This window comes from Oncorhynchus clarkii, chromosome 10 (genome assembly GCF_045791955.1).
Source record: "Oncorhynchus clarkii lewisi isolate Uvic-CL-2024 chromosome 10, UVic_Ocla_1.0, whole genome shotgun sequence".
Taxonomy (NCBI): Eukaryota; Metazoa; Chordata; class Actinopteri; order Salmoniformes; family Salmonidae; genus Oncorhynchus; species Oncorhynchus clarkii.
In genome coordinates this window covers 52,371,397-52,387,955 of record NC_092156.1, presented here as the reverse complement: position 1 = coordinate 52,387,955, position 16,559 = coordinate 52,371,397, and the positions used below count along the sequence as shown (strand labels likewise).

Below are 16,559 nucleotides of genomic sequence, written 5' to 3'. Positions count from 1 at the left end.
GAGGGCCCTCACCTCCTCCCTGTAGGCCGTCTCGTCGTTGTTGGTAATCAAGCCTACCACTGTTGTGTCGTCCGCAAACTTGATGATTGAGTTGGAGGCGTGCGTAGCCACGCAGTCGTGGGTGAACAGGGAGTACACTATACATTCATGTACATACTACCTCCATTAGCCCAACTAATCAGTGGCTAACCGGGCTACCACCATTGTGTCCCGCCACCCGCCAACCCCTCTTTTAAGCTACTGCTACTCTGTTTATCATATATGCATAGTCACTTTAATCATATCTACATGTACATACTACCTCAATCAGCCCGACTAACCGGTGCCTCCCTACTGTTACCTATTGTTAACCTAATACCTCATTTTTGGGGGGTTAAAATTACACTGTTGGTTAGAGCCTATAAGTAAGCATTTCACTGTAAGGTTGTATTTGGCACATGTGACAAATCAACGTGATCTTCCTGTCTGGGTTGGCGCCCCCCCTTGGGTTGTGCCGTGGTGAGATCTTTGTGGGCTATACTCGGCCTTGTCTCAGGATGGTAAGTTGGTGGTTGAAGATATCCCTCTAGTGGTGTGGGGGCTGTGCTTTGGCAAAGCAGGTGGGGTTATCATTGGATGGGGCCACAGCGCACCTGCCTGCTTGACCTGTTCACCGGATGTGCTACCTGTCCCAGACCTGCTGTTTTCAACTCTCTAGAGACAGCAGAGTAGCGGTAGAGATACTCTGAATGTGATCGGCTACGAAAAGCCAACTGACATTTACTCCTGAGGTGCTGACCTGTTGCACCCTCGACAACCACTGTGATTATTATTATTTGACCCTGTTGGTCATCTATGAACATTTGAACATCTTGGCCATGTTCTGTTATAATCTCCACCCAGCACAGCCAGAAGAGGACTGGCCACCTCTCATAACCTGGTTTCTCTCTAGGGTTCTTCCTAGGTTCTAGCCTTTCTAGGGAGTTTTTCCTAGCCACCGTGCTTCTACACCTGCATTGCTTGCTGTTTGTGGTTTTAGTCTGGGTATCTGTACAGCACTGCGATATCAGCTGATGTAAAGGGCTTAATAAATACATTTGATTAGAGATGTATGCTCTTCACAGATGAATCCCAGTTTCAACTTTACCGGGCAGATGGCAGACAGCATCGTGTGGGCAAGCGGTTTGCTGATGTCAATGTTGTGAACAGATGGTGGGGTGGTGGTGGGGTTCTGGTATGGGCAGGCATAAGCTACGGACAATGGACACAACTGCATTTTATCGATGGCAATTTGAATGCATAGAGATACCGTGATGAGATCCTCAGGTCCATTGTCATACCATTTAGCCATCACCTCATGTTTCAGCATGATAATGCACGGCCCCATGTCACAAGGCTCTGTTCCTGGAAGCCGAAAATGTCCCAGTTCTTCCATGGCCTGCATACTCACCAGACATGTCACCCATTGAGCATGTATGTTCGGGATGCTCTAGATAGACGTGTAACACAGCATGTTCCAGTTCCCGCCAATATCCAGCAAAGCCATTGAAGAGGAGTGGGACAACATTCCACAATCAACAGCCTGACCAACTCTACACAAAGGAGATGTGTCATGAGGTAAATGGTGGTTACACCAGATATTGACCTTTTTTAACCTCTCTAGGGTATGTGGGACGCTAGCGTCCCATCTGGCCAACATCCAGTGAGGATGCAGAGCGCCAAATTCAATTACAGAAATGCTCATTATAAAAATTCTGAAAACAAAACATATTTTACATAGGTTTAAAGATTACCTTCTTGTTAAACCAACCACAGTGTCATATTTATAAAATGCTTTTTGGCGAAAGCATACCTAGCCCAGAACATACCTAGCCCAGAAGATAGCCCAGTTGACAAATTATTACAAACAGTAACCAGCCAAGCAGAAGCGTTAAAAAACTCAGAAATAGAGATACAGAGATCCCTTATCTTTGATGATCTTCATATGGTGGCAATCACAAGACATTAATTTACTCAATAAATGTTCCTTTTGTTTGATGAAGTCTCTCTATATCCAAAAACCTCCATTTTGTTAGCGCGTTTTCTTCAGTAATCCACAGGCTCAAACTCAGTTAAAACAAATCAGACAAAAAATCTAAATTGTATCCGTGAAGTTCATAGAAACATGTCAAACAATGTTTATATTCAATCGTCAGGTTGTTTTTTTTAGCCTAAATGATCTATAATATTTCAACCGGACAAAACTACTTCCTGAATGGATTTTTCTCAGGTTTTCGCCTGCTAAATCAGTTCTGTTATTCTCACAGACACTATTTTAACAGTTTTGGAAACTTTAGAGTGTTTTCTATCCAAATCAGTTATACCAGTTATATGCATATCATATCTTCTGGGTCCGAGTAGCAGGCCGTTTAATTTGGGCATGCTTTTCATCCAAAATTCCAAATGCTGCCCCCTACCCTAGAGAGCTTAAAGGTATTTTATTGTACCTTTATTTAACTAGGCAAGTCAGTTAAGAACAAATTCTTATTTTCAATGACGGCATAGGAACAGAACTGCCTGTTCAGGGGCAGAACGACATATTTGTACCTTGTCAGCTCGGGGGTCCAACGTTCTAACCACTAGGCTACCCTGCCGTATCCGTGACCAACAGATGCATATCTATATTCCCAGTCATGTGAAATCCATAGATTAGGGCCTGAAAAATGTATTTCAATTGACTGATTTCCTTATATGAACTGTAACTCAGTACATTTTTTTAAATTGTTGCATGTCGCATTTATATTGTTGTTCAGTATATTTTATTCCTGTAAAAGGTATGGAATGTTGCACAAGCCCTGCATTTTTAAAACGGCCGTTACTCAATGGGAATTTGCATATTTAGGGTGCCACCATTAGTTAAGATCTGAGAAAGATATATATATATATATTTATATATAGTGGAACAGTAGTTGGTGACATATTATATCTCAAACCTAGACTTTTAAATATCTTAGGCACCCCCTACAAAAAAAACCTGTAAATGTATGTTTTTATTTGGTTTGCTGCATCTTGGGCTCTGTCGTCGTCACATTGGGATTCAGATAAAGGTGTCAGAAACACAGTTATTACCTTTCTAACAGTACTAAGCATGGGTTTGTAAGACAGTTTTAAAACCAAAATGTACTTTGAGGGTATTATACAATATTAGGCGTTGTTTAGAAAATTCCACCAGAGTTTAACAGGTTAATGTATGGATCAGCATCAGGCTTAAATCAAAGCGCTAATCAAATCCAGACATTTACAGTCCATCCGTTAAGTATTCAAACCCGTTGACTTTTTCCACATTTTGCTACATTACAGCCTTATTTTAAAATGGATTAAATAACAAATAAACACCCCATACTGACAAAGTGAAAACAAGTCTAGAAATATTTGCAAATGTATAAAAAAAAAATTAACAGTAAAACCAGTTTATGTAAAACTGTACATGTAAGGTCCCACAGTTGACAGTGCATTTCAGAGCCAAAACCAAGCCATGAGGTCAAAGGAATAGAGCTCCAAGACAGGATTGTGTCGAGGCACAGATCTGGGGAAGGGTACCAAAACATTTCTGCAGCATTGAAGGTCCCCAAGAACACAGTGGCCTCCATCATTCTTAAATAGAAGAAGTTTGGAACCACCAAGACTCTTCCTAGAGCTGTCTGCCTGGCCAAACTGAGCAATTGGGGGAGAATGGCCTTGGACAGGGAGGTGACCAACAACCTGATGGTCACTCTGACAGAGTTCCAGAGTTCATCTGTGGAGAACCTTCCAGAAGGTGGCAGCATCAGGCTGTGGGGATGTTTTTTAGCGGCAGGGACCAGAAGACTAAGTCAGGATCAAGGGAAAGATGAACAGAGCAAAGTACAGAGATATCATTGATGAAAATCAGCTTCAGAGTGCTCGGGACCTCACACTGGGACGAAGGTTCCCCTTCCAACAGGACAACGACCCTAAGCACACAGCCAAGACAAAGCAGGAGTGGCTTCGGGATAAGTCTCTGAATGTCCTTGAGTGGCCCAGCCAGAGCCCGGACTTGAACCCGATCGAACATCTCTGGAGAGACCCGAAAATAGCTGTGCAACCTGACAGAACTTGAAGATCTGCAGAGAAGAATGGGAGAAACTCCCCAAATACAGGTGTGCAAAGCTTGTAATCGCTGCAAGAGGTGCTTCAACAAAGTACAGAGTAATGTGTCTGAATACTTATGTAAACGTGATATTTCCTATGCTTTTTTGTATAAATTTGCAAGAAAAAATGTAAACCTGTTTTTTCTTTGTCATTATGGGTAGATTGTGTGTAGATTGATGAGGGATAAAAACTATTTATCAACTTTAAAATAAGGCTGTAACGTAACAAAATGTGGAAAAAGTCAAGGGGTCTGATACTTTCCGAATGCACTGCATATGCTTTAGAAATACACTTACAGTTTTGGCAGAAAATACAGGGAGAAAAGTGACTAATTCTCGGGATGGAACTTTTGTAAAATAACAGGGAAATATTCAAACCTAGTTCATAGTTTTAGAGAACTGTGTGTAAGTGAAAGTAAAGAGAACACAGACAGAGTGTGTGTGAGTTTGTGTGTGTCACAGATAGCAAGAGAGAGGTACTCACCATGGCGACATAGTACTGTAGTTCACTCCTCCTTCCGGGGTCAAAGCTAGGGCTGGGGCCAGAGGTGAAGCTGGGACCCCTCTCCGCCCACTGTTGCCTCTCTCCACTCTCAGCTCTCTGTCTTTGTCCCTTATGCTCCTCTTCCTCCGCCACACATCCCCTCAGATCTCCCCCTCTGTCACACAGCTCCTCAAGTCCTGCTACACAAACACACAGAAAAGTGTCAATGTAGACACAAGCATAGAGTATATTTAGCTGTGTAGAGAGATTAACCCAGGATGTGTACGATTGTGCTTTTTTGTTAATTTATTTGCATTTGTAAGAAAAAGGGGTCGGAGTGCCTTCTGAGAATTCGTATGTGATCAACAAAAAACACTTCCTTCCATTCTGCTAGCAAACTTGCAATCTTTGGACAGTAAAAATAGATGACCTACGCGGAAGATTAAACTACCAAAGGGACATTAAAAACTGTAATATCTTAGTGTCTTCATTCAGCCACGTCGCTGTGAAGCATTATCAACATACAGCTGGCTGGTTATACGCAGCACCGGCAGGATAGAACAGCGGCATCTGGTAAGACAAGGGGCGGCGGACTATGAATTTTTGTAAATAACAACTGGTGCACGATATCTAAGGAAGTCTCGAGCTATTACTCGCCTGAGGTAGAATATCTCATGATAAACTGTAGACCACACTACCTACCTAGAGAGTTTATCTGCATTTTTCATAGCTGTTTTACATACCACCACAGTCAGAGGCTGGCACTACGACAGCATTGAATGAGCTGTGTTCCGCCATATGCAAACACGCTCACCCAGAGGTGGCGCTCCAAGTAGCAGGGGACTTTAATGCAGGGAAACTTAAATCAGTTTAACCAAATTTATATCAGCATGTTAAATGTGCAACCAGAGGGGAAAATAAAACTCTGGACCACCTTTACTCCACACAGAGACGCATACAAAGCTCTCCTACCATTTGGCAAATCTGATCATAATTCTATCCTCCTGATTCCGGCTTACAAGCAAAAATTAAAAGTAGGAAGCACCAATGACTAGATCAATAAAAAAAGTGGTCAGACGAGGCAGATGCTAAGCTACAGGACTGTTTTGCTAGCACAGACTGAAATATGTTCCAGGATTCCTCTGATGGCATTGAGGAGTACACCACATCAGTCATTGGCTTCATCAGTAAGTGCATCGATGACGTCGTCCCCACAGTGACCGTACAGTGGGGCAAAAAAGTATTTTGTCAGCCACCAATTGTGCAAGTTCTCCCACTTAAAAAGATGAGAGGTACACTTCAAATGCCATGGTACACTTCAAATATGATAGACAAAATGAGAAGAAAAAAAATCCAGAAAATGACATTGTAGGATTTTTAATGAATTTATTTGCAAATTATGGTGGAAAATAAGTATTTGGTCAATAACAAAAGTTTCTCAATACTTTGTTATATACCCTTTGTTGACAATGACAGAGGTCAAACATTTTCTGTAAGTCTTCACAAGGTTTTCACACACTGTTGCTTGTATTTTGGCCCATTCCTCCATGCAGATCTCCTCTAGAGCAGTGATGTTTTGGGGCTGTTGCTGGGCAACACAGACTTTCAACTCCCTCCAAAGATTTTCTATGGGGTTGAGATCTGGAGACTGGCTAGGCCACTCCAGGACCTTGAAATGCTTCTTACAAAGCCACTCCTTCGTTGCCCGGGCGGTGTGTTTGGGATCATTGTCATGCTGAAAGACCCAGCCACGTTTCATCTTCAATGTCCTTGCTGATGGAAGCAGGTTTCACTCAAAATCTCACGATACATGGCCCCATTCATTCTTTCCTTTACACGGATCAGTCGTCCTGGTCCCTTTGCAGAAAAACAGCCCCAAAGCATGATGTTTCCACCCCCATGATTCACAGTAGGTATGGTGTTCTTTGGATGCAACTCAGCATTCTTTGTCCTCCAAACACGACGAGTTGAGTTTTTACCCAAAATTTCTATTTTGGTTTCATCTGACCATATGGCAATCTCCGAATCTTCTTCTGAATCATCTAAATGCACTCTAGCAAACTTCAGACGGGCCTGGACATGTACTGGCTTAACCAGGGGGACACGTCTGGCACTGCAGGATTTGAGTCCCTGGCGGCGTAGTGTGTTACTGATGGTAGGCTTTGTTACTTTGGTCCCAGCTCTCTGCAGGTCATTCACTAGGTCCACCCGTGTGGTTCTGGGATTTTTTCTCACCGTTCTTGTGATCATTTTGACCCCACGGGATGAGATCTTGCGTGGAGCCCCAGATCGAGGGAGATTATCCAGTGGTCTTGTATGTCTTCCATTTCCTAATAATTGCTCCCACAGTTGATTTCTTCAAACCAAGCTGCTTACCTATTGCAGATTCAGTCTTCCCAGCCTGGTGCAGGTCTAAAATTTTGTTTCTGGTATCCTTTGACAGCTCTTTGGTCTTGGCCATAGTGGAGTGTGACTGTTTTAGGTTGTGGACAGGTGTCTTTTATACTGATAACAAGTTCAAACAGGTGCCATTAATACAGGTAACGAGTGAGGACAGAGGAGCCTCTTAAAGAAGTAGTTACAGGTCTGTCAGAGCCAGAAATCTTGCTTGTTTGTAGGTGACCAAATACTTATTTTCCATCATAATTTGCAAATAAATTCATTAAAAATCCTACAATGTGATTTTCTGGAATTTTTTTTCTCATTTTGTCTGTCATAGTTGAAGTGTACCTATGATAAAAAGATGAGACAGGCCTGTAATTTTCAAGTGGGAGAACTTGCACAATTGGTGGCTGACTAAATCATTTTTTGCCCCACTGTACATACCCCAACCAGTAGCCATGGATTACAGGCAACATCCACAGAGCTAAAGGCTAGAGCTGCCGCTTTCAAGGCGCGGGACTCTAACCCGGAAGCTTATAACGAATCCCGCTATGCCCTCTGACGAACCGTCAATACAGGACTAAGATCGAATCATACTACAGCGGCTATGACGCTCGTCGGATGTGGCATTAGACTACAAAAGGGAAGCACAGCCGAGAGTTGCTCAGTGACACAAACCTACCAGACGAGATAAACTACTTCTATGCTCTCACATGCATGAGAGCATCAGCTGTTCCGAAAGACTGTGTGATCACGCTCTCTGCAGCCGATGTAAGACCTTTAGACAGGTCATCATTCACAAGGTCACAGGGCCAGACGGATTATCAGGACGTGTACTGGAGGCATGCGCTGACCAACTGGCAAGTGTCTTCACTGACATTTACAACCACTCCCTGTTCAAGTCTTTAATACCAACATGTTTTAACCTCCCTGTGCAAGGAACCTGGTAGCGGGCTGAAATTCCACAACATACGGTGATCGCTGCATAAATAGTCATATTAAACATTCATGAAAATACAAGTGTCTCACATGTATCGAAAGCCTAGAATCTTGCTAATCCAACTGCGTTGTCAGGTTTAAAAAAGGATTTACTGCGAAAGAATACGATGCGATTATCTGAGGATAGAGCCCCATAAAAAAATATATATTTCAACCAGCACAGGCGTAACAAAATCACAAACTGCATTAAAATTAATCGTTTACCTTTGACGATCTTCGTCTGTTTGCAATCCCAATGCTCATTGTTACACAATGAATTATCTTTTGTTTGATAAAATCTGTTTTTATAGCCTAACACGAAACATTTTGTGAACCGCTTGTGTCGTGAATTCCGTCTCATTCCATTTTCGACGACAAATTCCAGGGTAAATACCCACACAAAACGTGACTTTTCCAGTCATGTTTGGTTTCATTGCAATCAACTGGTTTGTTTGTAACACAACCAAACCTGATGGGCCATTTCGCGGGACGTATTGACTGAAAGAAACTGATTTGAAGACAACAAGTAATGACATCACTGTGCACCAATGATATGACCACTGATTGATTTACTTTTTAAACCCAATGACCACTGATCGTCTTGAAATCTAGCTGGGTAGATAGCCAATGAGCGGAGGTAAACGGCAATATGCAATGGTCATGTGTTGGAAGACCAACCCATGTAGTAAACTCCGGCGTAAAGAGAGTCAATCGCTATTGAAGTTTTATACCGGAAGGAGCTACGCATATTACGCACAGCATTGTTTGGTAAACGCGCAGATTCAGCTGTTTATACACTGCTCAAAATAATAAAGGGAACACTTAAACAACACAATGTAACTCCAAGTCAATCACACTTCTGTGAAATCAAACTGTCCACATAGGAAGCAACACTGATTGACAATAAATTTCACATGCTGTTGTGCAAACCACTTCTCAGTTCCTATGCTTCCTGGCTGATGTTTTGGTCACTTTTGAATGCTGGCGGTGCTTTCACTCTAGTGGTAGCATGAGACGGAGTCTACAACCCACACAAGTGGCTCAGGTAGTGCAGCTCATCCAGGATGGCACATCAATGCGAGCTGTGGCAAGAAGGTTTGCTGTGTCTGTCAGCGTAGTGTCCAGAGCATGGAGGCGCTACCAGGAGACAGGCCAGTACATCAGGAGACGTGGAGGAGGCCGTAAGAGGGCAACAACCTAGCAGCAGGACCGCTACCTCAGCCTTTGTGCAATGACTGACCCACTGCCAAACCGGTCATGCTGGAGGATGTTGCAGGCAGCAGAACATTCTCCACGGCGTCTCCAGACTCTGTCACATGCTCAGTGTGAACCTGCTTTCATCTGTGAAGAGCACAGGGCGCCAGTGGCGAATTTGCCAATCTTGGTGTTCTCTGGCAAATGCCAAACGTCCTGCACGGTGTTGGGCTGTAAGCACAACCCCCACCTGTGGACGTCGGGCCCTCATACCACCCTCATGGAGTCTGTTTCTGACCGTTTGAGCAGACACATGCACATTTGTGGCCTGCTGGAGGTCATTTTGCAGGGCTCTGGCAGTGCTCCTCTTGCTCCTCCTTGCACAAAGGCGGAGGTAGCGGTCCTGCTGCTGGGTTGTTGCCCTCCAACGGCCTCCTCCATGTCTCCTGATGTACTGGCCTGTCTCCTGGTAGAGCCTCCATGCTCTGGAAACTACGCTGACAGACACAGCAAACCTTCTTGCCACAGCTAGCATTGATGTGCCATCCTGGATGAGCTGCACTACCTGAGCCACTTGTGTGGGTTGTAGACTCCGTCTCATGCTACTGTAACAGGGTTATATTGGTGATTCCCCTTGCCACTTTATTGTTAAGCCAATGGGTTTTTGGTTTGAGTTTGTCTTGCCTTCACCTACTCAACATGGCATCTTATTGGCTGGTTTGCGTAGCTTGCTTACGAGGGGGGATGTTCCAGTTAGAATCGTCCCAGTGAACAAGCACCAAACCAGCGGTAAGTTGTTGGTTGCAAAGCACTGTACATCAAAAGTGATTTTTATACTCTCAAGTGATGATTTAAATGTACAATTTATATCAAATTGTTTGTAAATGTTATTCGAACATCACACATACGATGCAGCGGTTTTTGGAGAATATTTGTTGTGCATTTTGTTGTAGAGAATTCCCGCCAGTACTAGCTAGCAACTTACTGTGTCTGGTGGGGGGGGTTCATATATTTTGTACAGTGCGTGAGTGCAGAGTTGGATGGTGAGACGTGCATTGCATGACGTGCAATTTTGTGTCGTTCTTATCAGGTACATTGTTAAAGATATTATATTGTAATTGTATTATTTTGGTAACTAGCCCAGTGAACAAGCACAAAACCAGCATGCGTGAGTGCAGAGTTGGATGGTGAGACGTGCATTGCATGACGTGCAATTTTGTGCCGTTCCTAACAGAATAAATCTACATGACTGGTGCTACATGTTGGAGTTCCGTGTCGATGACTGATTGTACACAACGCAAGAAGAGTACTGTTACACTACCACTAGAGTGAAAGCACCGCCAGCATTCAAAAGTGACCAAAACATCAGCCAGGAAGCATAGGAACTGAGAAGTGGTCTGTGGTCACCCCCTGCAGAACCACTCCTTTATTGGGGGTGTCTTGCAAATTGCCTATAATTTCCACCTGTTGTCTATTCCATTTGCACAACAGCATGTGAAATGTATTGTCAATCAGTGTTGCTTCCTAAGTGGACAGTTTGATTTCACAGAAGTGTGATTGACTTGGAGTTACATTGTGTTGTTTAAGTGTTCCCTTAATTTTTTTGAGCAGTGTATATATACACACACAGACATAGGCTATGGTCGTTCTCATACAAACAAACAGACCCTCACTCACAATGACTAGCTAACGTGTACTTTACCCATTTCATTACATCTTTATATATTGCAAATAAAATGTAAAAACAATCACAAATAATATTTTATATTAATTTCAAACAATGGCATTAGCATGAGAGCAAGTTACCAGTTCAAAACAATGTCCTCTCCGTTCAAAAAATAGGCCTCAGTTTCAGAATCAAAGCTATGGGAGCTAATGGAGTCTTCAAAAAGCAGATTTGTCTCACTTTCACGATCAAATTGTTTCTACATTCATATATCTAGTCTTAGAATTAGCTTTCCTTGACTTATTCACCATGATGTTGGATAAATAAACAGCTGAATATGCAAGTCACCGAAATACTGCTGTGAGTAATAAGCGTCGCTCCTTCACGGTTGAATTGGCAATGGCGAAAGAACGGTCCTTACGCCAGCGTTCAATGGAAAGGTTTGTTTAAAACAAAGAACCATGGGATATTGCCGTTTACCTCTGCTCATTGGCTATCTACCCAGCTAGATTTCAAGACGATCAGTGGTCATTGGGTTAAAATACAGTCAATGAACGAGACAGTGGTCATATAATTGGTGCACAATGGGCTCGTCACTTGTTGTCTTCCAATCGGTTTTTCCGGGTCAATACGTCCCTCAAAATGACCCATCAAGTTTGGTTGTGTTACAAACAAACAGTTGATTGCAAGGACACCAAACATGACTGGATAAAGTCAGGGAAAGTCTGTCTATTTTATGTTGGATGGTACGTCGAAAATTGAATAACACGAAATTCAACGAGATAAGCGTTCACAAAATGTTTCGTGTTAGGCTATAAAAAATGGATTTAACCGAACAAAAGACCATTCATTGTGTAACAACGAGCCTTGGGATTTGCAACCAGAGCAAGATCTTCAAAGGTAAACGATTTATTTCAATGCAATGCGATTTTGTTACGCAAGTGCTGGTTGAATAAGTAGTTTGATATGGGTCTGTGCTCAGATAATCGCAGCGTATTCTTTCGCAATAAATAATTTTTTAAATCTGACAACGCAGTTGGATTAGCAAGATTCTAGGCTTTCGAACCATGTGAGACACTTGTATTTTCATGAATGTTTAATATGACTATTTATGTAGCGATCACCGTATGTTGTCGAATTTAATCCCGCTAACGGATTCAGTGCGCAGAGAGGTTAAAGATACAACAATAAAAAGAAAAACGTATGTTTTTTTTCAATGTATTATCTAAACAAGATCTATTGTGTTATATTCTCCTACATTCAATTCACATTTACACAAACTTCAGAGTGTTTTCTTTCAAATGGTACCAAGAATATGCATATCCTTGGTTCTGTGCCTGAGCTACAGTCAGTTAGATTTGGGTATGTCTTCAGGCGGAAATTGAAAAAAGTAGAGGGGCTCTAAGAGGTTTAAGCAGACCACCATAGTGCCTGTGCCCAAAAACACTAAGGTAACCTGCCTAAATGACTACCGACCCGTGGCACTCATGTGCCATGAAGTGCTTCGAAAGGCTGGTCATGGCTCACAACATCATCATTATGCAAGAACCCCTAGACCCACTTCAATTTCCATACCACCCCAAAAGATGCACTCTATTGCACTCCACACTGCCCGTTCCCAATGCTATTCATTGACTACAGCCCAGTGTTCAAAACCATGGTGCCCTCAAAGCTCATCAATAAGCTAAGAACCCTAAGACTAAACACCTTCCTCTGCATCTGGATCCTGGACTTCCTGACGGTGGTAAGAGTAGTTAATAACAAATCCGTCATGCAGATCCTCAACACAGGGGCCCCTCAGGGTGCGTGCTTAGTCCCCTCCCGTACACCCTGTTCACTCATGACTGCACAGCCAGGCTAACATGGTCCAAGCACACCAAGACAGTCGTGAATAGGGCACGACAAAACCTATTCACCCTCAGGAGACTGAAAAGATTTGGCATGGGTCCTCAGATCCTCAAAATGTTATACAGCTGCACCATCGAGAGTATGGTTGCGTCACTGCCTGGTATGGCAACTGCTCGGCCTCCGACCGCAAGGCACTACAGAGGGTAGTGCTAATGGCCCAGTACATCACTGGAGACAAGCTTCCTGTCATCCAGGACCTCTACACCAGCCGGTGTCAGAGGAAGGCCCTAAAAATTGTCAATGACTCCAGCCACCCTAGTCCTACACGGTTCTCTCTGCTACCGCATGGCAAGCGGTACCGGAGTGCCAAGTCTAGGTCTAAGAGGCTTCTAAACAGCTTCTACCCCCAAGCCATAAGACTCCTGAACACCTAATCAAATGGCTACCCAGACTACTTGCATTGCCTCCCCCCCTCTGGAACGCTGCTGCTTCTCTCTGTTATTATCTTTGCATAGTCACTTTAATAACTCTACCTACATGTACATTTTACCTCAATTACATCGACACCGGTACCCCTGCGCATTGACTCTATACCGGTACCCCCCTGTATAGTCTAGTATAGTCTATTGTTATTTTACTGCTGCTCTTTAATTACTTGTTACTTTATTTCTTATTCAGATTTTTTTTAAACTGCATTGTTTGTTAGGGGCTCGTAAGTAAGCATTTCACTGTAAGGTCTACACTTTTGTATTCGGAGAATGTGGCTAATTACATTTGATTTCACCCTGGTCACACCCAGGGCAGCATTATCGTATATTTAGCTCAGGTTGCAGAAGAGACAATTGTGTTAGTGTGTGTCATTGTGTGTAAGTGTATATTTGGCTCTGGTAGCAGAAGGACGTGGGCAGACAAAATTGTGATAGTGTGTGTAAGAGTGTGTTGGCATTACTGTATATATTTTGGACTCTGGTGGCATGATTCAGGGAGACTGCATAAATCCAATTCCGACATTAACAGATTAGAGGTGAGATGACAATTAGGCTACTGCACAGTCATGTCACACACACCCGAATGTGTGAGTGCAAGAACCAACCACATACCAGTGGAGGCTGCTGAGGGGAGGACGACTCATAAAAGGCTGGAACGGAGCAAATGGAATGGCATCAAACACATGGAAATCATGTGTTTGATGTGTTGAATGTGTTGAATACCTATACCTATAATACCTATATATATTACCACGAGCCCGTCCTTCCCAATTAAGGTGCCACCAACCTCCTGTGATACCGACCCAATATACATACACACCTGAGTTCTTGTCAGGTTGGTAGTTTCTGGCTGTGTGTGTGTGGTTGGTTCTTATATCCTTGTAGGGAATGCTATTTTAAACTCAGTGGTTAGGTTTAGGGTTAAAATTAGGGTTAGGATTACAATGAGGGTTAGGGGTAAGAGGTTTAGGGTGTGGGTTACAGGTTAGGGTAAATAAAATGTTGAATATAAATTCATTTTATGTCCCCACGAGGATAGAAGAACAAAACGTGCAAGTGTGTGTTTGTGCCTGCGAACATGTGTGTAACCGATCGGGGGGGGGGAATGTGATGGTTAAAATAAAAGGATACTATTTTTGACAATATATCGTATTGTATGGACTATAAAAACTCCAATATTTTTCCTTCATAGCCTGTTCTCCATCTTTTTAAATAATTGTTTTCAGCACTTTTATTTCGATGACTGATCAAAACTTGTTTTCTCTCTTTTGCCCCTGAGCAGCAGACATATGATGAGCAATAAGATTGGAACAACGAATCGCAATAAAAATCACAGCACATATCCTATCGTGAGGTCCCTAGCAATTCCCAGCCCTTACCGTCATGTTGGTGGTTTCTAGCTGGACGTGTGTGGGTACCTGTCATGTTGGTGGTGTCTAGTTGTGGCTCCAGAAGGTTGAAGGAGAGAGTGTGGTTCAGCACGCTGAGGTTTCCACTCTCTTCTTTTCTTGCCCCTCTCTCCCAACTTCTCTCTCTTCCCTCTGTTATCGCTCTTGCTCCACCCTCTCCACTTAATTCACCTCTCTCTCTGGAGAGTCGGAGGACCACTGCTTGAGCGTCTGGTGAAACAAATATAATAATAACTATACTAACAAAAATATAATAACAATAACAATAGAGAAAGCACTTCTCTCAACAAAGACACTGCAGGACTCTACCGTGCAATCATTATACACACTTTTGGGCCGGTGCAAACCATTTGATGTTACATGAGCACATTTGCAAAATTATTTTGGAGCTTAGAAATGGCTAAATAAAAGTGACTGACAAAAAAGATGGCAATGGGGGCTTGTGGATTTGCCTCCATTTACCTTGAAAGTTAATGTTTGATTTGAATATAGTCTCAGATAGACATTCTTGGGAATAGAGAATCAGTGCTTGATCTCTGGCACCGTGTGAAGGTTTGAGAAGCTAGCACTTTCAGAATTGAGTGGTCCAATCAGTGAGTTTAAGCAGAGTGGTTTAAAACATAAAATGTTCCTATTGATTACCTTGTGCCAAGCGAGCAACTTCCTCCACCTCCTGCTCTCTCTGTACCATGTGCGTGTCAGCTGCAGCTCTGTACTGTACTGTAATGTGTGAACTAGATGATGGTTCCTGTAGTAGATGTTGGTTCATCCAGTCTTTGGGCTCGTCCCACAGCGAAGGAAGAGAAGACCCTTCTGCCTGCAAAACAAACACACACAGGTACCTCTGCTGGCTGGCTCAGAAGGCCTTGACCATTGAAAAAAACGGATGATAGCAAATCAACTACACCACAAGCCTAATTCAAGAGTCCCATAAGTATAGTTTTTGGCATGCTACACAGAACCAACATTTGCAGAGGCAGAAAGCAAAAGTGCAAGTCAGTATCTCTGTTAACAGGAGGTGACATAAATTATCTGTGTAGAAACACTGTTTGAGTGTGAGTATATGTACCTGTGTGCTGAGCAGTCTCAGTGCTTCTGTCCAATGGGAGCGTAGTAGACTCTGCAGTCTGCTCACAAGCTCCTCTCTCTGCCCTTCGAGCCTCCTCCTGCTCTCCTCCAACAAAACAGACTGCTGCTTGGAGTGGGCCAGCCTGAGAGAGAGAGACACACACACACACACACAAAATGGGCAGAAACCACTACGAGTGCAAAAACCAACCTGGTGTGATAAACTTTCCGTGTGTGTGTGTTACCTGGTCTGGTAGTCCTGGGTGAGTGCCAGTGTGTGCTGCTGGTGTTGCTGTAACTGGGAGGAAAGTTCTCTCTCATGGCGAGCACTCAGATCCAGCAGCTGATTCCTGAAAACACACGTCAAACACTGTGGAAGTGTGTGGGTTCAAGTTTCAATGTCACATGCACAAGTACAGTGAAATGCCTTTCTTGCAAACTCAAAACCCAACAATCAATAACAATGAAATACTATAAACAACACACGAGAAAGAAGAAGTATGGAGAACACAATAAGTAAGTAAATCAGCGTACTATATACAGGGTCAGTTCCAAAAGCATATTTACAATGTGCAGGGATATTGGAGTGATGGAGGTAGATATGTATAGGGGTAAGGTGACTAGGAAACAGGATATAAGACAACAGAGTAGCAGCAGCTTGTATGTGAGTGGGTGTGCGTGTGTGTAGACACTATTAATGTATGTGCATATTATGTGTGAGTGAACAGATGATGGAGTGAGTATGTAGGGCCCTGTGAGTGCACACAGACAGTGCAAAAACAAAGTTAATTCACATAGTCCATGTAGCTATTTTGTTAGCCATTTATAAGTCTTATTGCTTAGGGATAGAAGCTGTTCAAGAATCTGTTGGTGTCAGACTTGTTGCACCGGTACAGCTTGCTATGCAGAAGCAGA

The 16,559-nt window shown here is 43.1% G+C and overlaps 1 protein-coding gene across 3 annotated transcripts in view; it reads right to left on the bottom strand.

Annotated features, from left to right (window-relative positions):
* The window catches only part of LOC139418758 (centrobin, centrosomal BRCA2 interacting protein), a 42,533-nt gene that overhangs the window by 12,622 nt on the left and 13,352 nt on the right, over positions 1-16,559 (bottom strand). For 2 of the 3 annotated variants that reach the window (XM_071168434.1, XM_071168435.1), the window contains exons 13-17: positions 15,890-15,994; positions 15,646-15,787; positions 15,219-15,393; positions 14,586-14,786; positions 4,612-4,811 (exon numbers count right to left, since the gene is read on the bottom strand). In XM_071168434.1, coding sequence (XP_071024535.1) covers positions 4,612-4,811; positions 14,586-14,786; positions 15,219-15,393; positions 15,646-15,787; positions 15,890-15,994 — 823 coding nt within the window. The remainder of the gene's footprint in view (positions 1-4,611; positions 4,812-14,585; positions 14,787-15,218; positions 15,394-15,645; positions 15,788-15,889; positions 15,995-16,559) is intronic. The other variant, XM_071168436.1, reaches the window with a different exon arrangement.